The sequence below is a fragment of the Hyperoodon ampullatus genome (assembly GCF_949752795.1).
Source record: "Hyperoodon ampullatus genome assembly, chromosome: 5".
In the NCBI taxonomy this organism is placed as follows: domain Eukaryota; kingdom Metazoa; phylum Chordata; class Mammalia; order Artiodactyla; family Ziphiidae; genus Hyperoodon; species Hyperoodon ampullatus.
In genome coordinates this window covers 145,478,406-145,505,514 of record NC_136918.1, presented here as the reverse complement: position 1 = coordinate 145,505,514, position 27,109 = coordinate 145,478,406, and the positions used below count along the sequence as shown (strand labels likewise).

The window sequence follows — 27,109 nt, the reverse complement described above, 5'->3', positions numbered from 1 at the left end:
GAGGCTGCACGCTTCTCACACTCAGGATGACCAGCGGTTCCAGAAGGTTCTGCAGGATGGCCTGGCGAGGACCAGCACCTGCCTGGTAATGTCTGGGCCTCCAGGGGAAGCTGACAGACCACAGGGCTGGGGGGCAGGGGTCACGGTCAGCACTGCCGTCCAGGAGCCTGTCCCCTGGCTGGCGGGAGGGAAGTGGCAGCGTCTTCCCAGAAGTGACCAGGCATGTGGAGCGCCGTCTCCCTCAGTCTGAGGTTAGCCCGTTGTTTCAGCTGAACCAGCGCAGACACCTGTGTCCAAAGCTGAGTCCAGCTGCTTCTGCCCTTCACATCCAGCTCCATCCTTGCCTCCCCTGGGTCCCCCGTCACCGGCCTCCCGAAAGCAGAAAGCCACGGTCTTCTTTGGAGCCTTGAACCAGCCTGCAGAATCCCCGCAAGGCCCACAGTCAGAGTGGAGCTGGCCCCTTCTCATGGCGGCCGTTGGGGAGCTGAGGCTGTGTTCAGGGCTGGAGATCACTGGTGGGACAGAGGATGGCCTGACTGACCGCGGGACTGTGTAGGCATCGGGGTCCCTGGGCCCCGTGTGGTACGTGGATCCTACGGGCAGAACCTGGTTGCGGGTGGAGGAGAGGCTGCGAGGGGCTGGCGGCCTGTAGACCACCCGGGGCTGGAGCTCCGGTCTGAAGGGGGTTCGGCCGTGGGCAGTGGAGGGTCTATTCCCCCCTGGAATCCTGAGATGCTCCAGCCACCAGGGAGGGCAGCGAGCTGCCGGGAGGGGCGTGTGGAGGGTCTGTGTGCGGGAGGGCACACGTGTGTGCATGCACAGGGGTTGGTCACTGGGCTCGGGTCCGTGGCAGCAGCACGTTGGGGATGGAAAGTCTCGGCCCACCCAGCCCTGCTGGAGGAGGGAGGCGTCTCCGGGCGACAGAGAGTCATGCCAGGGGCGGCACGGGGGGCCAGACGTTCAATTTCTAGAAAGCCACACTCTGAACGGCGCTGGGGGCACTTCGTGTGTGACAGCGATGCGGGGAGGGCACGAGGCTCCCGGCAGGCGGAGGGCATCTGGGCATGACCGTCCCCACACGGGCACTGTCCCCTGAGGCGAGGGTCCCCACACCAGCCGGCATCAGGCCAGCCGCTCAGCAACAGGCTGCCGGACGCCAGGAGAAACGGGGAGCAGGATATGCCAAGACCACGCTCCGCTGGGAAGATGCCAGCAGCACAGGACACGCCGAGACCACGCCCAGCTGGGAAGATGCCAGCAGCACAAAGGCCACGAGGCCCGCTGCACTGGACAGACGTGCAAGCAGAGGTTGTGAAACCCAGACCGTTGGCAATCTGTCCTGTTGCTACCTCACTAGGGCCACTGGGCTTAGAGTTGTGTGCAGACGACCAGAGCCCCACGCCATGAAAGCCCATCCCTAGTCACTGGTGCTGGGTCCATCTCCCTGGGACCCCAACTCCAGGCACCCCAGGGTTCTCCAGGGGGCCTCCCACACCCCTGAGGGGTGTCAGGGGTGTCTGCTCCATCTGGAAGGGCCGTGTCCCGGCCCAGGGCAGTGGGGCTGAGCAAGCCTGGACGGGGGTGGGTGGGCGGCAGCCCTCCTGGGCCTGCTTCACCCCTCCTCACCCCCGACCCCTCCCTCCTCTGCTGGCTAACCCCCAGGTTGCCTGGTCCCTTGTCACCTACCCCGGCTGTCTCTGTGATTGGCCCACACCACCACTGTCCCATTTCCCATATGTCCTGAACTGAGTGGCTTCTGACCATATCAGAAGTTGGGACCATATCAAGCCCCAACTCCTCAACTATTTGCGTCAAATTCTATTACAAGCAACTCTCTCCCCATTTCTCCATTTCATGAAGTCAGGGAATTGCGTGACTGCTGCAGGACTGTGACCAGTTACACGACGGGTCCAGATCAGTTCAGATGACTGACAGAGGAATATTGGGAGAAGCTGGTGACAGTGACCTCTGGTGCCCTGAGCTGTCCCTCAGTCAGGGGCAGCAGGTCTGGTATGGCTGGACTTGGGGGCCACAGCGAGAGGACTAAGGGGTGTCAGAGGATGCCAGCACTTTCCCTGCCTGCTGTGCTCCATCCTTGGGGCCAAGCCTACCCAAACCTAGCGTGGCTGGTGGGCACCCTCTTGGCTTCAGTGGACCAATCACTTATTCCTTATATAACGTGGACAACAAAGCTGCCTGCTGAGGAAAATTCACAGCCTCCAGTGCCCTCATCATAGAACAAAAGCTGCGAATGTTCAACACAAGGTGCACAGCTGGAGCACAGCCTGGAAGTTGGGCCATGTCTCTTGCTCCCAAGCACAGTCTTGCCCTGGCCCAGTACCAGTTTCGGACGAGGGTCCCAGGAGGTCTAAAAACACAGATGTCTAAACCTCAACAGAAACCTGGGTAAAGAGGAAGGTGGCTTCATAAAGAGAAAAGCCAACAGGAATGAGAAAACAGGAACACTTTCAACAAAGAGAAATTAAGTCAAGAAAATTCAACTACATAGTGTTTGAAATAGTTAAAAAAAAAAAAAAAAAGAATGAGGTCAATAACCACAGAAAAAGAATTGGAAGTAACATTTTAAACAGAATGTTGCAACTACTGGGTGGAATTAGGGATTTCCCAAGAAATATTTATTACAAAATAAGCTCAAGAATAAGAATGAACATGAAAGACCAAGGACGTTATAATTTTTGTGACGGGAGAAAACAACAGAGGGTCTGCAAGGATCGTCAGGAGGGGGGCCGAGCTGAGCACCCTGCTCCGGAGACCATCGGTGGGGACACCCTGGCTCATTCCGCACCCGAAGTTCTGTGCTCATCTGGGCCAAGTCTTCACAGTCACACATGTGAGTGAGGCTTCCCCAAGAGTCTGAGTTCAGAGAGGCTGACAAACCCTGTCCTAAACCATCTTGTCTACTCCTCCCCCCAGAAAACACGCTTCACCTCTCACTTGGCTGGAGTCTGATCAGACTCCCAGAGAGAGATTCCTGGAACTGGAGTCCAAGGGGACAGAGGAGCCTCACCACACTGGACTCAGCTGGAAGTGGCACGTTACAGCAGGGGGAGGGGCAGCACCCTAACCCTGGTAAGCAGGGCTCCAGACAGAGCCGGCCAGTCCCCTCTGCTTGTCTGCTGCTCCTGTCTCTCTAATCCTCAAGGATGTTTCTGGGTGTCTATTCCAGGCCAGATTTAAACACATAAACACTTTAAAGATCCCAATGGTTAAAAAGAATGACTAGGTGAAAAGGCAAATGAAAAACTGGGAAATAAAATCTGCTGCATATGAAACAAATCATCAGTGTCTTACATACATAAAGAGTTCATATAAACCAATAAGAAACAACTGAAGCCATTAAAACAAAAATGCAAAGGACATAAACAGGCTAGTCACAAGAAGAAATACAAATAGCCAGTAAACACGTGAAATATTAAAGTTTGTTTTCACTCACAACTAAGAAATGCAAACTAAAACACCCAGACACCGTTTGCCTGTGTATCTACCTGGCAAGTGTGTTTTGCACAGGTGACACCAGCCTGGTGAGACCCTCTAGCTATCCTCGAGGCAGGAAGGTGGTGACCTCTGTCAGCACCGTGAGACAGGCAACCCCTGTCCCCACCAGCACAGGAGCAACTTTTCTTTTAAAGTGTTAAAGAAACATGGAACTTATGGGGGAGATTTCCGCCTAGAAAAGCGTGGGAAATCTCACAACACCTCGCCAGTCCACACAGCCCCTCCCTACATAGAACGGCTCTCTCCAACTTCTCTCCAGTTAAACAAGTTTGAGGATCAAAATGAAAACACGAAGAGGCCCAGTTTGGTATCAAAGTCCTGCTGGCTCCCAGACCCCATGGGTGAAAGTTCCTGCCAAAGGTGAAAGGTCAGCTTTCAGAACCGAGTCACCAGGACTTAGAACAACTTTAACCAAGCAGCCTTTGTCTGGGCAATAATTAACTTTCTGTCCCCTGGGGACACATCCCCCATTAGCACACACAGGGACCCCTGTCTGGACCGCCGGGCGGGGCGTGCCAGCTGCAGAGTGGCTGCAATGTTAGAATTCAGGGACTTGTGGATCAGCGCCTGCTATGGGTGCCCACGCACTGTTTCCAGGAGGCGGGCTCCAGCTAAAGGTTCCAAGAACTGTGAGGGCCGAGGGCCCAGGAGAAAGACCCCACTAGGATCTAGGATCTACCTCCCCCCGAAAGTGAAGGCCAGGGCCAGGCCTGGGGGAAGGGGCTTCCCTGGGGACATGGTAGAGACCGCCACACGCCGGTCACCGCTGGGGAAATTCTGCCCATGCTGCTCTGAAGCGGAGGCCTGCCCTGGGCTCACCGGCCATGGGGCCACTGCACAGTTTGGCAAAAATAATAACCAGCACGATGAATGTTGGTGCGTGGCATGAACCCCCTGACCCACACTCAGCGCTCCACTGCCATCTAATTTTCACTGTGTGTGGTCTGCTGCTGGGCCTGGACAAAGCCCCCTGCTCACTGATGGGGGCGGCACCACACCCACATGCAGACACACATATGCACACATGGGGTGGGGCCCCTGACAGCGGCAGAGGTGGGTATCCAGTGAAGAAGGCGGTCCCAGAGCAGCAGGGGAATAAAGCCCAGGGGGAGCTGGGTGGACCAAGGGCCTGCTCCCCCCGGGGTTCTCCTGTCCCCGGAGCCCCTGCCGCAGCAGGTGGGAGCAACCATCGTCCCCATCCCCAGCCCGCCCCCTGCCCCGGGTGCTGGCGGCCGTCGCGGTTACCTGGAACTTGTCAGGGTCTGCTCGGCCGGCCTGGGCCACGAAGAGGCGGGCATCGGGCTCCAGCTGCAGGCTGCGTGGGGAGTGCGCCAGGGGCAGGCGCTGGACCTCCTTGCAGTCCACGAAGAGCGCAGCATGCGCGCCGTCCACAGTGAGGGCCAGGCGCGTCCAGCGACCGTCCAGCGCGGGCAGCGTGAAGCTGGCGGCCGTGTGTGTGCGGGCGGCACCGGGCTCTGTGTAGAGCAGCTGCACCTGCTGCCACGCCCCGCGCGCCGCCGCCAGCTTCACGCCCACCAAGACCACCGCCTGCGCCGCGTCCGTGACCGCGAAGAGCACGCCCGCGCGCGCCGAGGCCGGCCACACGCGCACCAGCAGGGAGAAGTGTTGGAAGAACGTGCTGGGCAGGAGGCTCCGGGCCGCCCAGCCGTCACCACCCACGTCCGCGCCGAACTCGTAGGCGGGCCCCACGTCGGGGTCGTGCACCAGGGCCACCTGCCGCGGCAGGGGCTCCCCGAGCAGCGGCTGGAGCCCCACCTCCAGGACCTGGCTCTCTGTGGAGAGAAAGACAACAGTGAGGCCGCACACCCCCAGTGAAACCGAGGCCCAGCTGCCCTCCCGCCCGCCCCGGCGGGGACACGACAGCCACCTGCCCGTCCAAGCGCCACGCCCACCCCCACAGGCTTGCTGCTTCCAAGTGGGGTGCAGAGACCCTCCCAAATTAGCGTGGTGGGAGGGGCGGGGGCACAGCCCTCTGGGGACCCCATCCCCCGTTAGCTCAAGGAGCCACCGCCAGGTGCCGAGGGCTCGAGCCCGCCCCGTTCCCACACTGGAAGCCCAGGAGGAACGCACCAGACACTGGTCAAGGTACCCTCACCCACCCAGGACACTGGTGTAACTTCAAGACATCACAACGTTACAAAAAAGAGAGAGACGCACACAGGGGGTGCCCTGAGCTGCGTCTACACTGGGAACATCCCGGAAACGAATTACACTCCTAGGAAGGGAGGCCATAAAAGGGGCTGCGTTTCTTGGGGGGCCCTTCTTAGCTGTGGCCTCCATGTCTGTTCACACTTGGTACCGCAAACTCCACCCCCGCCTCCCAGGTTGCTGGGGGTCTTACCAGCTGGTGGCTGCTTCACGGGGCTCCTCACTGCCCAGTGTCCACACCAGGCGCCACACACAACCGCCCGACCTGGACAGGGCTGCCTGATGGACGACCCTGGCCTCCTCCCTCACCGCCCGTTCACACTCTCGGCCCCACACCGCTCCACCCATCCTCTCAGTGACCCCGTGCGCTTCTGTCCCTCCTCCTCCTCATGTGGTCAGCGACCCCCACCAAACGGAGCACCCTCGGCAGCATGGGCCCAGGTTGGGACACAGCCACGGTGCCTGGACCCGCCCAAGCCGTGGGTACAGCATGGACAGTGCTGCTTGCCGGGTGTGTAGGGGCCACTAGTGGCCTGGACTGATGATTGCTGGGACCGGGGGTGCCCAGGGCTGGGGGCGGCAGGGCCTACCTGTCCCCTATCTGTACAGGGGACGTGGTCACTGGCCGCCCCAGGAGGGGGGAACAGCATTGCGAGGAGAGGCCGGTTCACCAGTGGCTTCCCTGAACGCCCACACTGCCGGGCAGAGTGGGGACTTGGGGGCCGTGGTCTGGCCAAGGGCCCCCCCAAGGCCTTTTCTCTCAAGAACCCCCGTAATCTGGGCGCGGTCTCCCTCCAAAATGAGGTCCACGGGGAGACGCTCTCCTGGGAGCGGCTGCTGACGTGTGGCTGTCCTGACCAAGGCGCGGATGAGCCCGCCAGTGTACACGCGACTATGTGCGCAGGGGACAGCGTGGCTGCGTCCGTGCGTCAGCGTGTGGTGGGCGCCTGGAGTCTGGCCCCCGAGCGCAGGGTCAGGCCGACCCGGGACTTCCTGGGACAAAGCAGAGGGAAGAAAAGCTGGACCCTAACTTCCTAGGACAAGCCGTGCCTTTCAAAGAGCACCCTGAGAACAAAATATGAGAAGAGACAAGAGGTGCCCACACGAAGACCAGGGCTTTGGGTACCCACCAGGCTGGTCCCTCCCAGATAGCGGCGTCTCTGCGTGGCTCCGACTTCCCACAATGTGGGCTCCCCTTCAGCCTCACCCTGCCCCTTGCAGGTAAGACCCCTATGCAAATGAGAAGTGGGGAACAGCCAGGGCAGTGCAGACAGCAGCATCCACGAAACAGTGGCCTGGCCTCAGCGCCTGCCCAGGGTAAATGGTCCCCCTCACAGGGGCAGGGGACCTTCCCCAATACCCTGGGCTCTGGGAGGCCAGCAGTCACTTCCTGCTCAGAGACAGACACTGCTGTCCACCCAGATGGTGGCTGCTATATGGTCCCTTTGTATCAGAAGTGCCCAGGGCCCAAGTGTCCACTCGGGGAGATGCTCTAAGATTAGGAAAGAGGACCCTCACCAGCCTGAGTGCCAGTGGCCCCAGTGTCCCAACTCAGCTGCCCCCAAAGTTAAACATGGATGTGCCCCAGCAGCGCCCTTCCTCCCAGGCAGCTAGAACTTTTCCAGATTAATTGAGAACACAAGATACAGCAGCCGTTGACGTCCTGGGCTGGAAGACAATAGCGTGTTATAGGGACAGCCCAGGGACCCCAGAGATGCATGAGCAGTTCCTTTCCAAAGTTCTCCCATTTCCTCTCCATGAAATTCTCCATGGTTCCCATCAGGAGTAGGCCTCCGAATGCCACAGCCCTAAGATCACTGCTCCATTCTCCAATTACAGGCGTCTTGTGCGGGGGAAGTGGCCACACCTCCCTGCAGATCTGGCAGCTGCTGTGCTGGAGGTGCTGGCCAGAGGCGCTGGCCCAGCTGTCTCGGGAAGGGAACCAGTACCTCTCCAAGAGCAACTGCCCAAGCCAAGCTCTGGGAGCTCAGAGGTACGCATTCCTGGGAACACAGTGGGTGGCACCTACATAAGCCAGGGCCCTCTGGTCTGCCACACTCGCTTCAGATCAAGGAATTGGGGACTTGCTAGTCGAAGATAGTTTCCCTTTCAGCAAACAGGCCAGCCAGGATCAAGTGGGATTTAGCCCAGGTACTTAAGGTTGGTTCAACATTTGAAGATCAATTAATGGAATCCATCACACATCAACAGAATTAAGAAAAATCACATGGTCCTATCATTAGATGCAGAAAAAGCATTTTATAAAATCCAATGCACATTATGATAAAAAAAACTCTTTAATAAACTAGGCATAAAGGTGAACTTCCTCAAGTTGATAAAGACTATCTCCTAAAAACCTACCGTGGACATCATACTTCATGGTATACTTGAAGCTTCCCCACTAAAACCAGGTACAAGGCAAGGATGCCCCCTCTCACCACGCTTTTCACCATCATAGCTAATGCCATAAAACCAGCAAAGGAAATAGAAGCACACAGGTTGGAAAGGAAGAAATAAAACTATCAATCTGCAGATGACATGAAAATCAAAATGTAGAAAACCCAAAACAATTACCCAAAAAATACTCCTGGAACTAGTGATAATGGCAAGTCTGTAGGGTATAAGATGAATGTCCAACAGTCAACCGTTTTCTATATACCAGCAATGAACAAGTGGAATTTGAAATTAAAAATAGTACCATTTACATTAGCACCCCAAGATGAAATATTTATATTTATACCAGGTATAAGTATGACATATATGTATACAAGATCTACATGAGAAAAGCTACAAAACTCTGACAAAAGAAATCAAAGAAGAACTAAATGAATGCAGAGATATTCCATGTTCATGGATAGGAAGACTCAATGATGTCAAGATATCAGTTCTTCCCAATGTGATCTATAGATTCAGTGTAATCCTAATAAAAATCCCAGCAAGTTATTTTGGGGCTATAAACAAGTCAGTTCTGAAGTTTATACAGAGAGGGAAAAGACCAACACACTACTGAAGGAGAAGAACAAAACTGGAGGACTGACAGTATCTGACTTTAAGACTTACTATAAGCTATGGGAATCAAGACACTGTGGTATTGGTGCAAGAGAGACAAACAGATCAATGGAACCAAACAGAGAGCCCGGAAATAGACCCACATAAATACAGTCAACTCATCTTTAATTTAAAAAAATCAAAGGCAATACAATGGGGAAAAGATAGTCTTTTCAACAAATGGTGCTAGAAAAAAAAAGAATCTAGACACAGACCTTACACCCTTCACAAAAATTAACTCACAATGGATCACAGACCTAAAGGTAAAATGCAGAACTCCTAGAAGATAACATGGGAGAAACTCTTGATGACCTTGGGTTTGGCAATGACCTTTTAGGTACAACACCAAAGGTACAATTCATGAAAGAACTGACAAACTGGACTTCTGTGCTCCAAAAGACACAGTTACGACAATGAGAAGACAAGCCACAGACTAGGAGAAAAAATTGCAAAACACGCATCAGATAAAGGACTGTTATTCAAAATATATAAAGAACACTTGAAACTCAACAATGAGAAAATGAACAGCCTGATTAAAAAATGGACAAAAGATCTGAACAGACGCCTCACCAAAGAAGATATACAGATGGCAGTTAAGGACTTGAAAAGATGCTCCAAATCAGCTGTCATCAGGAAAATGCAAATTAAAACAACGAGGGAATTCCCTGACGGTCCAGTGGTTAGGATTCGGTGCTTTCACTGCCGAGGGCACAGGTTCAATCCCTGGTTGGGGAACTAAGATCCCACAAGCCGTGTGGCTCGGCCAAAAAAAAAATATATATGTGTGTATATATATATGTGTGTGTATATATATATATATATATATGTAAAATAAAAAAACAATGAGATATCACTATACACCTATCAGAATGGCCAAAATCTGGAATATAGACAACACCAAATGCTGGAGAGGATGTGGAGCAACAGGAACTCTCATTCACTGCTGGTGGGAATGCAGAATGGTGCAGCCAGTTTGGAAGACAGTTTGGCGGTTTCTTACAAAACTAAACATACTCTCACTATAGGAACCAGCAATCATGCTCCTGGGAGTCAAAAACTTATGTCCACACAAAAACCAGCACATGGAAGTTGCTAGGAACTTTATTCATAATTGACAAAATCTGGAAGCAACCAAGATGTCCTTCAGCAGGTGAACAAATAAACTGTGGCCCATCCAGACAATGGAATAGTATTCAGAGCTAAAAAGAAATGAGCTATCAAGTCAAGAAAAGACATGCAAGAAACTTGAATGCATATTTCTAAGTGAAAGAAGCCAATCTGAAAAGGCTACAGGCTGTATGATTCCAACCACATGACATTCTGGAAAAGGCACAACTATGGAGACAGTAAAAAGATCACCGGCCGCCAGGGCTCGGGGAGGAGGGATGAACAGGTGGGGTGCAGAAGATTTGTGGGGCAGTGAAAATACCCTTTGCGATACTGTAATGGTGGCTACATGTCATTTACATTTGTCAAACGCACGACGGAACATACAACGCTAAGAGTGAACCCTGAACTCTGGACTCCGGGTGATTGCGATGTGCCAGGGCAGGTTCATCAATAACAACAAATGTACCACTGGTGGGGGTGTTGACAGTGGGGAACTCTCTGGACCTTCCCCTCAAGTTTGCTACGAGCCTAAAACTGCTCTAAAAAAAAGTCTGTTAAAAAAATTAGGCAAATGATAACAAAAGTAAGTAAATATTGCAACCCTGTTATCAGATAAAACAGAATTCAAGATGAAAGGCATTAAGTGGGACAAAGGGGATGGTAATTCTGACAATCCACCGAGATGTGATGAGCCCGGTACCGCCCCGTGCACCCAGGACGCATGGCAAAAAGGGGAGAAAGTCCTCATTCACGATGCAGACCCTGGGTCTCTCTCCTGCCCTACTTTCCCGTTGAGATGGGACATAACCTCCTCAGTGAGACAACCTGATCACGTGTCCAAAGAACGTCCATCCTGTCCCTTCCGCACACATGGCAGTGGTCACCAAGTCCACACAGCTGTGGGGCTGGGGAACCTCATCTCAGCATCACAGAGAAAACCCACAGAGAACAAACATCTCAGAAACATGCAGGACTGGGAAGCATCCTAAACAAATGGAGAGGTGACCCAAGTCCCTGTGGATGTGCCGACATGTTTACAGCGTTCAGATCTGCACACACGTCCACCGTGACCAATCACAGCCTCGGGGGATGTTTCTGATGACCTAGGAGGGAAAGTGCCCAAGGGCATCCGAGGAGTCTTTGAAGAAGGCTATGCATTCCAAGTGGGGCGTGTTACCCAGCACCCAAAGCTGGGATGCACAGGGGCTCTCGGGCCTCCAGTCATTAACACAGACGTGAACAATTGAGGAACAAAGAACTCGGGAGGCTGAGCGGGGCCGCTGGCCCTCCAGCGACACAGGGAGGCTTCCCAGACCCTGTGCAGGAAGAGGAGACTTTCAGGTGCACAGAACGTGATCCCACGTCCACAAAGCAGGGCTCACAAGTATGTGTGGGTGCAGACACGTGCACGCACACGCTATGGCAGCAGAATAATGGGCCCCAAAGATGTGTGTCCCACAACGCCTGGAACCTGTGAGTTGTCGCTGCACTTGGCAAAGGGGACTTTGCAGGTGTGATTACAGTGACGGCACTTGGGATGAGACCATCCAATCTAACCACAAGCTGAGCAGAGAACCTCTCCCCACCAGGACAGAGAGCCAGAGAGACGCAGCCTGAGAAGGGCGGGCGGCACCACTGGCTTTGAAGGTGGAGGGGGGCCGTGAGACAAAGAACGCGAGCTGCCTCCAGAAGCTAGAGAAGACAGAAGCCGAACCTTCCCTGGAGCCCCAGAAGGAGCGCAGCGCTGCAGACACCTTGCTTCTGGCCCAGAGAGACTGATTTCAGACTCCTGACCCCAAAGGTGACAGACTTGTGTTGACTTGAGCCCCTGAGTTTGTGGTCATTTGTCTCGGTGGCCACAGGACACGCACATACCACATGTGTGCAAATCCACAGAGACGCCCCGCACAGGGAGCTGTGTCCGGCCCTCCCTCGTGAGGCCCGGACCTTGATGAGTGTCTTCACGACTAGCTCTGGGATGAAGATCTAACACAGGGAGAAGCAGCGGAGGACGCGATGAGCACAGGGGGGGCCCTCAGGGGCGAGAGAGGCAGGTGCAGGCGGTCCTGGGCCAGCACGTGCACGGTGGCAGGAGGAAGGCCCGCTCTGAGCAATGGCCACTCTGCACTCTCCCTCCTCGGGACTGAGGCCGCTCACCTGCAGAACCTGCCCCTTTCAGCGGGGCCTCCCCCGACACCGCAGGCGCCCCCTCCCCGCCCGACCCCAGCTCCGTCCTCGCTCCCAGGGGTCAGCCCCCCCCGCTGGCCCACCCAGCAGGGACCCGGGAGGACCTGGGACGGACGGTGCCCCACCCGCCCCTGTGTGGAGGCCTCACTCCCCAATCTCTGGGGCCTGAGGGACAAGAGCCCCTCCCGAACAGAGCGCTCTGCCCACGACACCACAGGGAGGGGAGGGGGCCGGGACACACACGGCCCACCATGGACCGGCCCGGTCTGCCAGGCAGGGGGCGGGCACGGCTCGGGGGCCCAGCCTGACCGCAGACACCGACGGAGCTGGCGGGGCCTTGGCGGCGGCAGCCGTCCTCCCCTCCCCTCCTGGCCACACGGTGCTGGGGGCCCCGCACGGGGGTCCCTCCCAACCACCTCCCCGAGCCCCACACCGCTGGCCGCGCATCCCCCCAGCCGCGAGCCGGCGCCAGGGGGGAAGCAGGTCCAGGGGGAGGCACGGTGATGGGCTGGACAGGGCCGCGGCCTCAGGCTGCTGTGCACCCGTCCACGCCCCACCGGCCACTGTGAGGTGAGGGTGCCCGTCTGTCCTGGGGCCCGCCACCGCCCTGCAGGACACACTTGAGAGCAGGGACGCAAGTGGTGGTACCGCGGGGGTGCGGGGCGCCTGCGGGCAGCTCTGCTGGGGCCTCGGAAGGAGGCAGCGCCCGCGGCTCGGGCCTCGCCCACCCCGCCCCGCGGCACAAGCAGCCCCAGGACCTCACTTGGCCAGTTTCATCCCAGGGCCGCCCTCCCCGGCCAGGCCTCCCCCCTCCGCCTGCCCCTCCCCCACTGCACACAGGGCTGGCCCAAGGGACTGGCCGGGGGCAGAGGAGGGGAAGGGCACTCCAGCCCTGGCCCCGTGGGACACCCCCGGCCAGGCCACAGCCAGCAGGGTCCCTGGTGTGGTGGACGTCCGAGCAGCCGACAGAAGAATCCCGCAGGCTCCTGCTTTGAACACGGCCTCAGGCCACGGCCCTGCCAGTGTCTGCCCACGGCCAGTGAGAAGTCCCCTTGAGGCCGCTCCCCAGACCGGGCCAGCTGCGGTCAAGGAAATTCCACACCCCGTGCAGCCCTGCCTGGGCCCTGTCGGCACGAGGCCCGTGCTGCACCGGCCCCCGGCCCCGGACCCACTGTGGCTGAACCCCCAACCCAAACGGGACCTGGGCCCAGCAGCAGGATGTGTGTGCCCAGGGCTCTGAGCGGGCAGGCCTGGCCCGTCCCCGCTCCCCGCCCCTGCCCCGTGGAGGTGGGCCTTTGCGTGGCCCCGGGGGCCCTCCTGGCAGGACACCTCCCTGCGGTGCTGCCCCTGCCCCATGCGCGTGGTTGGGGACAGGGCAAGGCTGGCTGGGGGACGCGGCACAGAGGCTGGAGGGGCCCGGGCTGGCCCAGCGTCGGGTGTACTGGGCACTGACGGCATGGAGGGTGAGGGAGCATGCAGCTCTCTGCAGCCCCCGCCCTCGGCGTGAGATCGATGCCCTCCGTGCCAACAGCCCGGGCAGGCCCCTGCCCCCGCCCTCGGCCCCGCCCTCAGGGACAGCCACAGGGCCCATGGGCTCCTCATGCGCCAGGCCCTCCCGGAGAGGACCCTGCCCGGGCTGTTCCTCGGACACCCTCCTGGCCATCCTGCTCACACGCAGGGCTCAGCCACCGTCCCCCCTCAAGCAGCGTCCCCATCCGTCTGTCTGCAGAGGCCACGGTCCCGCCTCCCTCTCCTTCCCAGCCCTTGCTTTGCTTCTTCCTGGGGGTGGGCACCACCCGTCATGGGCACTGGTTCCTGCCCTGCCGCGGCCTGGGCACCAGCAGCCACCTCCTCGCTGCATCCCAGGCCTGGCCAGGCAATCGCCCATGCACATCCCTCAGGGGCCCAGCAGAGTGACACCCCCTCTCGGGGTCCAGTGCAGGTGGCTCACCCCCACTGGCCCAGCTCCAAAGCCCAATGACTTCGGAGACCAATGAGTGGGTCAAGGCTGCTCCCCATGGCACCATGGTCGGGGTGGGGGTTACCAGTACACACACAGCAGGGCACGGATGGGCCCGCAAGTGCAAACAGGCATCAGGCTCCGCTCAGGGGCCCAGCCACACCAAGGACGCAGAGGCAGCTGGTGGGCCCTAGGAGGCTGCGGCGGCCCGTCCCTCTCCCCCACCAGCCACGTGGTGATGGGGCGAGTCCATGTGGGGGGATGTGGCCCCCAGGAGGGAGTGGCCCTTTTGCTGCCCCGGGGTGGAGAGGCTCTGGAGCTCACGGACCAGCTGGGGGGCCCCCGTGAGCCCCACAGACTCACTGGCCGCTAGATGGTCAAGACCTCTCGACCTTAAGAGCAGCAAGCTCCCCCGTCCCTTCCGCCCCCTGGACCGTGCAGGCTGGGTACAGTGGCTGGGAGCAGCGGGCAGAATTCGGTGGGAACTCCTGTCGCCGTCCTGTGCCTTGGTTCCCCCTCCGCGACAGGCGTGTGGCAGGCGACCTCAGGGCATGGGGGACCTGCCGTCACGCACAGAACCTCTGGTCTCGAGCACGCCTCTCGGCCTCCCCAGGCCTCAGCCGGCCCCCCAAAGGAAGCAGCGCACGCCGTCCAGCCTCCCGAGGGCGCTCGCCCAGCTGGACCGACGGGAAGGCGGGCGGCAGGCCGGCCGTTACCTGCAGGCGGCCCAATGAACACACAGCGCCCGTCCTCGCGGGCCGGGAGCGAGGCACAGGGGAACGGCAGCCCGCGCCCGTCCAGGCGGCTCCAGCACGCGTCCTCCAGGGCCTCGCAGAACTGGCGGCAGGGCGGCGGGCCGGGCAGGGCACCGGGGCCACAGGGCGGGGCCAGCAGCAGGCAGAAGAACCAGGCCAGGAAGCGGTGACAGTGGGTCTGGAGCAGCGCCCCCCAGGCCCGGACCGCGGCCTGCACCTCCTCGCCGCTCGCGTGCTGGAGGTGGTTGGGCAGCCAGAAGTGCCCGATGCCCAGGTGGCCGCAGAGCGCCAGGGAGGGCAGCAGGGGCAGGCAGCGGCCGGCAGCCCCCAGCAGTGAGGAGTTGTCAGCGAGACCAGGCCCCGCAGGATTAGCCACGTGGGGAACCCAAGCACCCCTGTCCCCACTTAGAGCCAAGAGTGCGGCGTGAGACAGCTTGGAGGGGTCAGAGGAGAGAGCCCAGGGGGCAGCGTGCGCTCCCGGGGAGCCCGTCACCAGGGCAAGCGGAGGAGGCGTGCGCGTGCGGTCATCAGGGCGTCGGTGCTGCTGGCCGGGACGGGCTGCCGCGGGCAAGAGTCCCTCGCTGTCCAGCTGCTGGGGCCACCCCGGGGGCGGCTGGCTTCCCTGGGGAGGGGCCCCAGCCCGCGAGGAGGACACAGAAGCTCTACCTGAGGATGGCGGTGGTACCGCAGGCTCCCCGAGCAGGGCCCGGGGCCTGTCCGGGGAGGGCGGCGGCTGGGTGGGCGCTGGCAGGGTGCCGGCCTCGGTCCTCTGGGTGTCCGGAGAGCTCGGGGCCCCAGTGCTCAGCCAGAGGGTGGTCCCGTCATCCTGGGGGCCGCTGGAGGGTCCAGGGGTGGTGAGGGGGTCCGTGGGGTTCTCGGGGCCTGGCGTCCCTGCCCTGGTGGAGCTCTTGGTGGGGGTGGTGTCGTCCCACAGCTGGACGAAGCTCCGGATGCCCAGAGCCACGTTGAGGATCTTGGCTCCGACGCCGGCAATGTTCTCCTCCTTTGTGTCTGGGCTCACAGTGGAGGCCGCCGAGGGGACAGCGGTGGCCTGGCCCTGGCCCACCTCTGGCCTCTCCAGAGGCGGCTCGGGGCTGGCAAGGGCTTTCCACTGCTGGGTGGGGTCATCCTGGGGGGCCTCGTGCGTGGTGGTGTCCTCTGTGGGCCGCACAGGTGAGGTGTCCTCTGTGGGCCGCACAGGTGAGGTGTCCTCTGTGGGCGGCACAGGTGAGCTGCCCGGGGGCTTAGAGGCCAGTGTGACCGTGGACCCGGCAGTGCTCGCGGGCCACAGCCAGGACATCAGGTCAGCCCGGGCGGGCGTGAGGCAGCAGGCAAGCAGCAGAAGCAGGCCACAGTGGCCGCAGCGGCCGCTGGGGTCCGGAGCCATCAGGCTGTGTGCACCACGGAGCAGCGGGCGGCCTCTGCTGTCCCGAGGCGGGGCCCGCCCGCCCCCGCCCCCCCGCCCCCGGGCCCGCAGCCAGCTCCCCTCCCCCTCCCGCCTCCCTGCTCTCAAGGAGGGAAACAGACGGACGCGCGCCTCTACCCAAGGTGACAGGCCCCCTGGAAAACGCCTCACACCTAGAAGCAGCCACAGACGCTCCCTCCACCAGAGGCCAAGGGGCGGCACTGACAGAGCAGTCGGAGGACTTCCCAGCTCCCTCCCCGGGCCCTCCCAGACTGCCGCGAGTCGCTGCTCTGGAGCGTGGGCACGCGTGGGCTCCGGGCCAGCACCCCGCGGTCCCCTCAAGGGCGGGGGCGCTCCTGGGTGCTCTGGAGCTTTGGGAAGGACCCTCCTCCTCGCCCTGCAGCCTGCAGAGCCCAGACCCAAGAGAAAGCGCCAGGCTCAGGTCCTCGGGGCGTCCGTCCTGCGCGTGGTTGGGAGCCTCAGGACACCGGGGTACAGCCCCTGGCCCCCCCGTGCCCACGATGCTCTGCACTTGGAGCTTCTCTGACTGAGAACAGCCTGGAAGCCTGGCCTCAAGCCACGGCTCTGGGGCAAAGTTGGAGCTTAGAAACCACTGGATTCGCTGTGAGTCCATCCTTCTGTTGCAGCTGCTGCCCTGAGATGACAGCGTCCAGTCCCCGGGGCCTGCTCAAGTCACCTGTTTCGCAGCCTGCCCAGCTCTGTCCCCCAACAGACGCCCGGCCGCCCTCCCCCCATCTCGCCAGAGAGCGCGGCCTCTTTTCAGCTTTCGCTCTTAAAACCTGCTCAGACGCACCGGCCTCTTTTCAGCTTTCGCTCTTAAAACCTGCTCAGACGCACCGGCCCTCTGTCTCACGGGCTGGTACCGCGCTCCCCGGCTGACCCTGCCAGTGTCCGAGTTCTCATCAGCGCTTAGCTGAGGCCTGGGGGAGTTGCTGATGAACTCCTGAGAATTGCTCCAAAGGGACCGAGCACAGCAGTTGGGAAGCGACAAAAGGCAGAGGAAGATTAGGGACTCGGTGAGACCACCGGTACACAGACAGACAGACAGACAGAAGTCACCCCTGCCACTCCCACACCTCAGAGCTCAGCCCGTGTGCAGGGTGGGTGACTGGGGGATAAGCCCTTCACGCAGCCCCCAGGCGCCAGCCTCCTCCAGACATCACTGGGCACCCCTTCCGGGGGTGTCCCACTCTGCGGACTGCTCCGGAGGCCGGGTTAGCCTGGCCGGCCTGCAGCTGGACTTTTCCCACCGAGCCCCGACTCCTTCCCTTCATAAAACTTCAGACGACACAATCCCTCTGTCCAAAACACTCTCGGATGCTGCCCCGTGGCCTGAAGTCCTGCCAGCTCCTGCTTCGGGGTTTGGGGAGAAGGCCCGGGCGCCGGGAGCAGCCTTGCCTGGGACTCGCAGCCTGTGCGGGTGTCTGACCTGGACGATAGCTGCTCCCTCCCCACCTGGCGCCTGCAGGGACCCAGCTCACGCCTTCGCTGTGGCAGGCACACCGCATGGTGAGGAAACCTCGGCCCGGAGACCAGAGGCTCTGGGTCACGGCCCAGGAGAGGGGGGTCCCGAGTGGACTCCAGGCGGTCTCTACACACACACACACGCCTGCACACGCCCGACACTCGCGTGTACAAACACGTGTTCCCTCCCGCAGGCTCACATCATCACATGCACCCTCACACATCCACACACACACGCACGGGTCTCACCACACGTTCCACGCTAGACCCCACGCGTGCCCTGCATGCCAGCCACCCCTTCTGTCTGAGTCCCCTTGGAAGCCCGTCCTCTCCAGGGTGTGGCAGGGACCCCAGCTCAGGATGCCGAGGATGCCGTCGACGAGCACTGGCCAAAGGGCAGAGCTGGGCTGCTTGGGATCAGAACCCACGTTTCAGGACAGCTGAACAGCGGGTCCCCTCTCGAAAGGCGGGGGGCACCCTGTAAGCCAAATCTTGGTCCCACCATCCATCCCAGAATTCTTAGAAACGCCTAGAGAACAGTCTCTTGCTAGTCACTGCCGCTAATGTGATTTTATGCCTAAAAGTCTCTGGAAAATCTCAGGGCAGATATTCCAAAGGCCCTTCCCCTTCTCCAAGCACGTCCCGGAGAGGGACTCTGGGCCCTTTTGAGGCAGAGCCCCTGAGCCCATCAGGGTGGGGCTGCCCTTGTCCCCTGACGGCCCCGTGCCCTCAGTTACTCCCTGGGGGCCACTTGCCAGCCCCCAGCCCTGCATTCACTCGCTCAACTCACGCTTCCCGGGAGAGCCAGGAACGCGGAACCGCGGGGCAAAGGGGGATGGTAGCTGTGACCCCACTGCACTGAGCGACACCCTCCCCGCTCCAGACCTCACCCTTCCTGCCCACCTTCTGGAGGCCGCGGTCACTCCCCGGCACTCCTAGAACGTCACACGTCCACCTTCTCTGGAAAACGTCAGCACAGCTCTGCCCAGGACTTGGCTCCCATCAGGAAGCAACCTGCCGAGGTGCTGGTCCGTGAGGCTCCCTGCACACATGTGCCCACACGTGCCCACACGTGCACAGGCTCGCATGCACGTGTGCACACATGTGCACATGCACACACACACACGTGCGTAGCCCCACACGTGCACACACTCACATGCACACTCACACGGACACTGCAGCATTCAGAAAGCCTGAGGTGTAGACCAGGCTCCCCCAGCAGGCTGCGGCTGCAACAGGACCCCCGCCCAGGCCCAGCCCCTCAGGGACACACAGGGCTCCGCTCCATCCGTGCGCAGGGTCCTGTCAGCACTGGTCCCTATGGCGTCTGTGCTCTTTGTGGAGGCTGGATCATCTCCCATCACTCATGGGGATGGAGACGGAGGGGAAAATGGGTTTTGAGGGAACCCATCTGAAAGCCCACTGAGTCAGGTGCCTCGTTTCTGAAGCACGTTGCTCTCCAAGGCCGGGCCCAGAGCGCCCTCAGCCCTCCTCAGAATCGCCACAAACGCTGTGCTGAGGAACGACCCAGGCCCCCCAGGTAAGGTGGCCCCTGCAGATGTGCCCCCCACCGTGTACAGAGTGGTCCCTCGGTCCCTGGTCATGCCCCCACCCATTCATCCTCATGCCCTCGAGGGAGAGGGAGCGGACGAGACGCTGAGGGGTGCACAGGCGGGCGCGTCCAGGCCAACATGCCCTCACCCGGCCCCCAGCGGTGACCTGGCCCTTCCCCCCTCTGCCCACCGCTCAGGGTATCACAGAGGCATTTCCATGCAATCTGAGACGTTTCGTGGTGCCTCGGCGCTGCCCAGTCAGAACTCGGGAGCACAGCCTCCTCTGGCCCTCCCAGCCCTCCACCCGGAGCAGCCCGGGGGCCCAGTTTCCCGGGTCCCAGCCTCCTTCCTGGCGGGGACTTGGCCAGCTTCCCTGCGGCTCCTCAGGCCAGATTAGAGAGCAGAGGCCCAGGTCTCAAGGGCACTCGCCCCATCGCCTCGGGGCTGAAGTCGACCCCCCACTCCCCCACCCTATGTGCCCTGCCCAGGGTTCCCAGCCGCTCCTGACAAGGAGCACGGAGGCCATGTCCTCAGTTACCTCACGGGGAGCTCAGGAAACAAACCAGCCCCTAATCACACACCCCCAGGCAGCATGTGCAGACGGGTGGGTCCCCGTGGAGCCCAGGGCATCCTGGGACCCCGTGGGCCCCGTGGAGCCCCTTCGTCGCCCTCAAGGGTCTGTGGTCTCCGTTCGGGTTTCACTTAGGAGAACAGCCGGCAAAGGGCTGTCCAGCTGACCACGGGCTGCCCAGCAACATCTAAAGCCTTCCTGGGCTCCTATGACCTTGGGTCACTCTCTAGTCATCCCCTGGTAACCTGGGCACTGGTGTCGGTGGGGACAGTGGCGCCTGAGAGGCCAGCCCCTTGGAAGCCATCGCGGGGGCTCCCTGCATGCAGTGACTCCGTGCGGGGCAGGCCCCTCGTGGGACCCTGGCCAAGAAGCCACCTCCCATGGGGCCTGAGGCTAAAGGTCCCTCTGCCCTGAGGACTGGCCCTCCCCCGAAGGAGCTGAGCTCTGTCCCGGGCCCTCCAGCCAAGTTTGGCCACGAGGGTTCCAGGAGTCTGAGCATCTACCTGGCCCTGGAGGACCCTGAGGGCACTGCCCCACCAGGAAGTGGCCTCGATGTCCATAGACCCATGCGTGGGCTCGCCACTGCCTGCCACCAGCCAGCTGGGCTCAAAACTCAGAAGCAGGCAGCAGCTCGGCACCCAGGTGGGATGGCCTCTGGGGAAGGCTGAGATGCATCCGAGAAGACGCATGCATTGATCTAAGCTCCCAGGGCGGGCCCCTGGAGGACCCTCTGACCACATACAGGTGCCCAGAAGGGAAAAAGCCCACAGCTGCCCAGAGTGCCGTCCTCTGAGGACCCACGGCAAGTCCTGCCCATGCAAGGAGCCCTGGGACCCCAGCACCCAGTTCAGGAACGACCGGGATCCAGGAATTCCTGGTGAGCTGGGAATTCACCAGGTCCAGGACCAAAAGCCAATGACAGCACAACTGCTGCTGTGGTTTCCATCTGGCAAACTCTTACACATCCCTCAAGACCCCATCCCCTGTGCTTGCTGTCCTGCGGCTCCCAGACAGGGCTCGCTGTTCTTGCCTCGGATCCTGCCTTGGTGACGACGCCCCACCCCTCGATGGTGTGGTAGCTTCTGTGCTTTGTTAACCTGGTGTCCACCTGTACTCACATTTCATGCTGCGTCCCTGACCTAAGGCAAGTTCTCCTGCGTGGGTGGGTTCCTCCTCCCACCCAGCCCTCCCCATGCCTGCAGAACTGTCTCTGGTGGCTGAAAACTCCCCTGGAGGACATCGGATTTCTGTCTGAAGGCTCCTGGATACTATCCAACACAACAAGGGTAATTTAAATTATAGAAGAGAATTCTGGACCCAGAGGAGACATGCGGGTGGCACTGGCAATAACAAGGAGGCTTTCTCTTTCTTGGGAATGAACTGGCCACAACTCCTGTAGATGCCTTGTAGGTGCCAGGTGACCCCTAGCAAAGCTTTGGGTGGATTCCCGATGCCCCTTCTCCCCTCGCGCCCGCACTCCTCCCACGCCGCCCTCCTGGAAGGCCCCCCCTCCTCCACCCACGACACACACAGCGGCTCGTGGCCCAAGCCAGCGAACACCTTCACCCGTTAATTCACCCCAGGGCTCGCCAGGTGCACGGGTGCACGTGCGTCTATAGGTGTGTGTTTGTGTCTCTCTGATGGGCGTGTGATTATGTCTCTGTGTGCGTGCATGTGCATGTCTGTGTACACACACGTGTGCACACATCTTGGATCTGTGCCCACATGCGTCCACTCACTCCCGTGCACACAACTGTCTCTGGGTTCCTGGACGCCAGGGAGGCTGCAAGAAAGTCCTGCCAGGCCAGGGTTTGCTGGCCACCCCCTGGGGTCTGCATTACTCGGGGACGGGGGTTAGGACTTGCTAACTTGTTAGCCAAGGTTTGCACGTTCTCGGAATGACGTCCCAAAGCCGCAAATGTCTAAGCCGCTCCCTCAAACACCTGCCTCGGCCTCCCCACGGGCACCCGGGCGCCGGCCTCATCAGACGGGTCTCTCTGGCTCAGGATCACTCCCCCTACAAGCACGGGCGGAGGTGGGGGGGCGAGGGGCGGCCACCCCTTCCGAGAGGACCCAGCACCCTCAACTTCCAGAAGGTTTTGCCCTCCTGCTGCGGGGAGACCCGCCCGCCTCCGGACCCCCCTCCGGTCCGCCTCCAGCCCCGCCTCCAGCCCCGCCCTGCGCTGTGTTCCGTGTGGCCCTTCTGGTTTGGATTCCTGAACAATGTGGTCTTTGATTTTCATTTTTTCAAAAGCACAAAACACCCTCATGTGAGCAGAGCAAGTCCGAGGAACAAAGCGGAGAGTGCGTCCAGGACTGAGGCTTCAGGCTGTGAGCTCAGAGGACGGCCTCGTCTGCCCGGGTCTCAGGGGTGCTGCCACTGGGGCCTCAGCCATCCTGGGCCCGCGGCGGGGTCTCTCCTGGGCCCCTCCGGGGGGTCTGCCTGCGGCTGCCCACACATGGCCCAAAGACTGGCCCTGATTCCTCTGTTCAGCCCATCCCTCGGCCCGTCCCCGCCCCCAGCCTCCCCAGGCCAGCAGCGTCCCGCAGGGACCCCTCCTCAGGTCACCCAGGGTCACCTCTCCTGCTCCTCCCCGAGGACCAGATACGAGAGGCCATTCAAGACGCGTGGGCCTGCGAGGAGCTGGCCAGCCCAGGCAGGTGTCCCCGGCCTCCAATAAGCAGGCCTGGGAAACCACAGTCCCAGCATCCAGTGCTGGGGACAGCCCCCAGGGTGGCAGCACGTCCAGTAAAGACCCGTACATTGTGGGGACTTCCCTGGTGGTGCAGTGGTAAAGAATCCGTCTGCCGATGCAGGGGACACGGGTTCGAGCCCTAGTCCGGGAAGACCCCACATGCCACGGAGCAGCTAAGCCCGTGCTCCACAACTACTGAGCCCGCGTGCCACAACTACTGAAGCCCGTGCACCTAGAGCCCGTGCTCCGCAACAAGAGAAGCCTGTGCACCGCAACGAAGAGTAGCCCCCGCTCGCCACAACTAGAGAGAGCCCACGTGCAGCAACGCAGCCAAAAATAAATAAATAATATTTAAAAATTAAAAATAAAAAGACCCGTGCGTTGTGGACACGTTTACAGCCCTTCCAGAATGGAACACACCTGCTCATCTTTCTGTTTATAATTGTCCAAATGTTCTGCCCCAAGCCTGTGTTTCATGGTGACTTTTTTGAGCCACAGTGAGAAAGGCCACAGCTCTTGAGATGCCCATTGAAGGCCCTGCTGCTGGGCCTGCTGACGACAAGCTCTACGTGGAATGACTGCTGGCCAGGTTCCTGCACTGGCCGGGCCTCTCCTTGTGGCCACTGCCCGCCCTCAGGTTGCTGTGAAGATTAAGTGGCACAAGGTGGCCGGGCAGCCAGGGCTACAGGTCAAGGCCCACGGGTGCCTCCCCTCCCCTCGGGTGTCGGTCACCCAAGGACCCGCCTGGCCACACCGCCAGTGAGAGCCGAGCACACAGACATGAGGACCGTGGGCAGCGGGTACGTTGCGACACCGTCTAATCTTTAACCACCAGGCTGTCCAGCCCTCCCCCTCCGCCCTCAGGTGTCCTTTAACCCACTTCATCCCAGTGTGGGAGAGTGGAGACCCGGGTTCAGGTCGCCAGGTGCACGCCCTCAGCTGAGCCCCCAGCTCCCGCGAGGGCCAAGGCCCCACTGCCTGGGCACAGCGGGCAGGGGAGGTGGGAAGGAGGCTGTCCCGGCCCAAACCCAGACTCCTCTACGGTAACAGCGGAGCCCACGGGAACCCTCTGGATCCCAGATCAACACCAAGCGTCGCCCCGCACTCAGCTGGGCGCACTGCTCCCACAGCCCCACCACTGGTCTGCGGTGACAGAACACAGGGGACCCTCCGGCCCCCACGGAGCCGGCCCTTGGGGAGGCGAGCGTGGCAGGTGGAGACCCCCGGCTGGAGGGGTCGGCAGTGGAGGTGAAAGGTGGCTGGGAGCAGAGATTCTCAAGACGTCGACACATCTCGGGGAAAAGGTGCCTCCCCGGGGCCACCCAATGACCGCCAGACACCCACACCCTCCCACCTCCCTAGGGAAGGCCACGCGGAGCACACGCGGTTGCCTGTCCAGGGTGTGCAGCTGAAGCCTTAATCCAAACACGAGGAAACAGCTGGACAAGTCAGACAGGGCGTTTCACGGGACAGCGGCAGACTCCCCAGAAACATCCACGTCAGGAAAGATGAGGCACAGGGGGCGGCTCTAAACTAACGGGCTGAGGGGCCACGGCCATCGAGCGCCACGTGGTTCCTCGATGCTCCCCGGGCCGCCGGGCAGAGACAGGGGCCAGCTTCATAAAGGACGCTACTGGGACCCGGAGGACCCTTGAATGTGGCCTGTGTGATAGAGGACAGGTGGACAGGAGGCGCACGCGAAGAGCAGGACACGAGTCAGGATGCAGCACTCACATCCCCAAGGAGCGTGTGCACCTGCACGGGGATGTGAGTGTGGATGCACACGTGGACACGGTGTGCAGGTGTGCACGGCCCTGGGTACAGACAGGGACAGACCTGGAGACCGAGGGGAACCGCGGTGAAGGAAGTACGTGAGCAAACCCCACACTGTCCTTCCGACTTTTCTGCAGGTTTGAGACGTTCCCATGAGAGAACTTCATGGGGAAAGTGAAGCTCTCCTCCTGTGTCCGCCTGGAACGTTCTCTCCACCAGCTTTGTGTCTGGAAAGGCAGGTGACGCAGCGGAGGGTGGTAAGAACTGCTTTCCAGGCACGTCCCGTCCCCGGGGCCACACGTGGGTGTTATCCCTGCCGAGCCTTCAAAAGCCCCTGGCAGGTCGCCACACAGCTGGGCGTGGCTCCCGCCTTCCCTGAGCGCCCAGCGGGCAGCAAAGTCACTGATTTCTCTGACTTGGCGTCATTTAGGTTCACTTTCACAAAACAAAGATCTAAACGTGTTTCTCTCAGTCAGGTTTTAGACTCTACAGGAATCATCCAGGCTACACCCCAAGGCAAAGCAGATACATTTACAGGCTCTAAAAACCCCTTTAAGAACCGAGGGGTTATTCTCCTTTTTTCTTCTTTTTTCAAGAGTGTTATTCTGGGTGCCTTGAAATTCCATATGGATATTAGGATCGGTTTGCCAGTTCCTACAAAGGCATCATCTGGGATCGGGTCGGAGCTGTACTGGCCGGAGGTTGTTTGCGGGAGGGATGCCGTCTTAACGATGTTAAGTCTTCCAATTCGTGAACGTGGGATGCTTTTCCTTAACTTCTCTCTATGTTGTTTTTTTAAGTTTTCAGAGTATACATTTTGCACTTCTTTGTTAAATTTATTCCTAACTATTTTACTCTTTTTGATGCTTTTGTAAATGGAATTTTTTTCTCAATTTCATTTTTGGATTGTTCATTGCAAGTTATCGAGAAATACAATTGGTTATTTTATATTGATCTCGTATCCTACAACCTTGCTGAATTTATTTGTTAGTTGTAACAGTTTTTTAGCAGATTCCTTAGGACTTGACACATATAAGATCACGTCATCTGTGAACAGAGTACAACACTGAATAGAAGTGGTGAGAGGGGGTGTCCTTGTCTTGTCCCCAATCTTGGGGGGAGCGTCCAGCCTCTCACCAGTAAATTCGATGTTAGGTATGGGTTTTTCGAAATGCCTTTTATTGGCTTGAGGAAGTTCCCTTCTTTTCCTAGTTTTTTTAATGTTCTTATCACGAAAGGGTGTTGGATTTTCTCTAATGCCTTTTCTGTGTCTATTGAGATGATCATGTGATTTTTATTTTTTATTCTGTTGATTTGATGTATTACATTAATTTTCAGACATTAAACCAAACTTGCATTCCTGGGATAAAGCCCACTGGGTCATGATGTATAATTCTTTTTCTATGTGGCTGAATTTGGTTTGCTAGTATTTTAAGGATTTTTGTGTTGAAAGAAACATTGGACTGTAGTTTTTTGTGTTTGTGATATCCGTATGGTTTTGGTATCCAGGTAATACTGGCCTCATAAAATGAGCTGGGAAATGTTCCCCCCTCTCTTATCATTTGAAAGAGTTTGTGAAGAACTGGTTTTAATTCTTGTTTAAATGTTTGGTAAAATTCAGCAGTGAAGCTGGTCTTTTCTTTATGGGAAGTTTTGGGATTACTAATTCAATCTTTTCATTTGTTATAGATATATTCAAATAGTCTATTTCTTATTGAATTTCAGTAGTTTGTGTCATTCTAGGAATTTGTTCGTTTCATCTAAGTTATATAATTTGTTAAAATACAATTGTTCACAGTATTGGGTTAGAACATTGTGTAGGGTTAGAACAAAACTGGAGGAATCACGTTTCCCTACTTCAAACCTTGTATAATGCTAAGTAACCAAGACAGCAGGGTACTGGAACAAAGACAGGCAGATAGATGAGTGAAACAGAATTGAGAGCTCTGAAATAAACTCACGCATCTATGGTCAACTGACTTTTGACAAGGTTGCCAAAACTATTCAGTGGGGAAAGAATAGTATTTTCAACAAATGATGCTGGGACAACTGGACAGCCACAGGCAAAAGAATGCAGTTGAACCCTTACCTCACACCATATACAAAAATTAGCTTAAAATGGATCAAAGACCTAAATATAAGAACTAAAACTATAAAACTCTTAGTAGAAAACATAGAATAAATCTTCATGACCTAGGATTTGGCAAAGGATTCCTAGATATGACACCAAAAGTCTGAGCAACAAGAGAAAAAACATAGATAAATTGGACTTCATTAAAATTGAAAACTTTTGTGCTTCAAAGGACACAAGAAAGTGAAAAGACAACCCACAGAATGGAAGAAAATATCTGCAAATCACATACCCAATAAGAGATGTGTATCTAGAATATAAAAAGAACTCCTACAACCCAACAATAAGAAGACAATCCAATTTTTTTAAATTGGCAAAGAATCTGAATAGACATTTCTCCACTGAAGACATACAAATGGGGACTTCCCTGGCGGTCCAGTGGTTAAGACTTCGCCTTCCAGTGCAGGGGGTGCAGGTTCGATCCCTGGTCGGGAAGCTAAGATCCCACATGCCTCAAGGCCAAAAAACCAAAACAAAAAACAGAAGCAATACTGTAACAAATTCAATAAAGACTTTAAAAGTAGTCCACATCCAAAAAAAAAAAGACATACAAATGGCCAACAGGCACATGAAAAGATGCTTAATAACACCAGTCATCTGGGAAATGCAAATGGAAACCACAATGGAAACCACAACGAGATACACTTCACACCCACTAAGATGGCTAGAATCAAAAACATAATCACAAGTGCTGGCAAGATGTGGGGAAGTCACAACCCTTATCCTCTCCTGGCCGGAGTGTAAGATGCG

At 58.4% G+C, this 27,109-nt stretch overlaps 1 protein-coding gene across 1 annotated transcript in view; it reads right to left on the bottom strand.

Moving 5' to 3' along the window:
- COL18A1 (collagen type XVIII alpha 1 chain) overlaps positions 1-16,132 on the bottom strand; it is a gene marked incomplete at its 5' end in the record, with an annotated part of 48,324 nt that extends 32,192 nt beyond the window's left edge. Inside the window, 2 exons of the mRNA XM_079705542.1 lie at positions 4,762-5,309; positions 14,707-16,132. Of these exons, the coding sequence (XP_079561668.1) occupies positions 4,762-5,309; positions 14,707-16,132 (1,974 nt within the window). The remainder of the gene's footprint in view (positions 1-4,761; positions 5,310-14,706) is intronic.
- Positions 16,133-27,109: the final 10,977 nt, after the last annotated feature.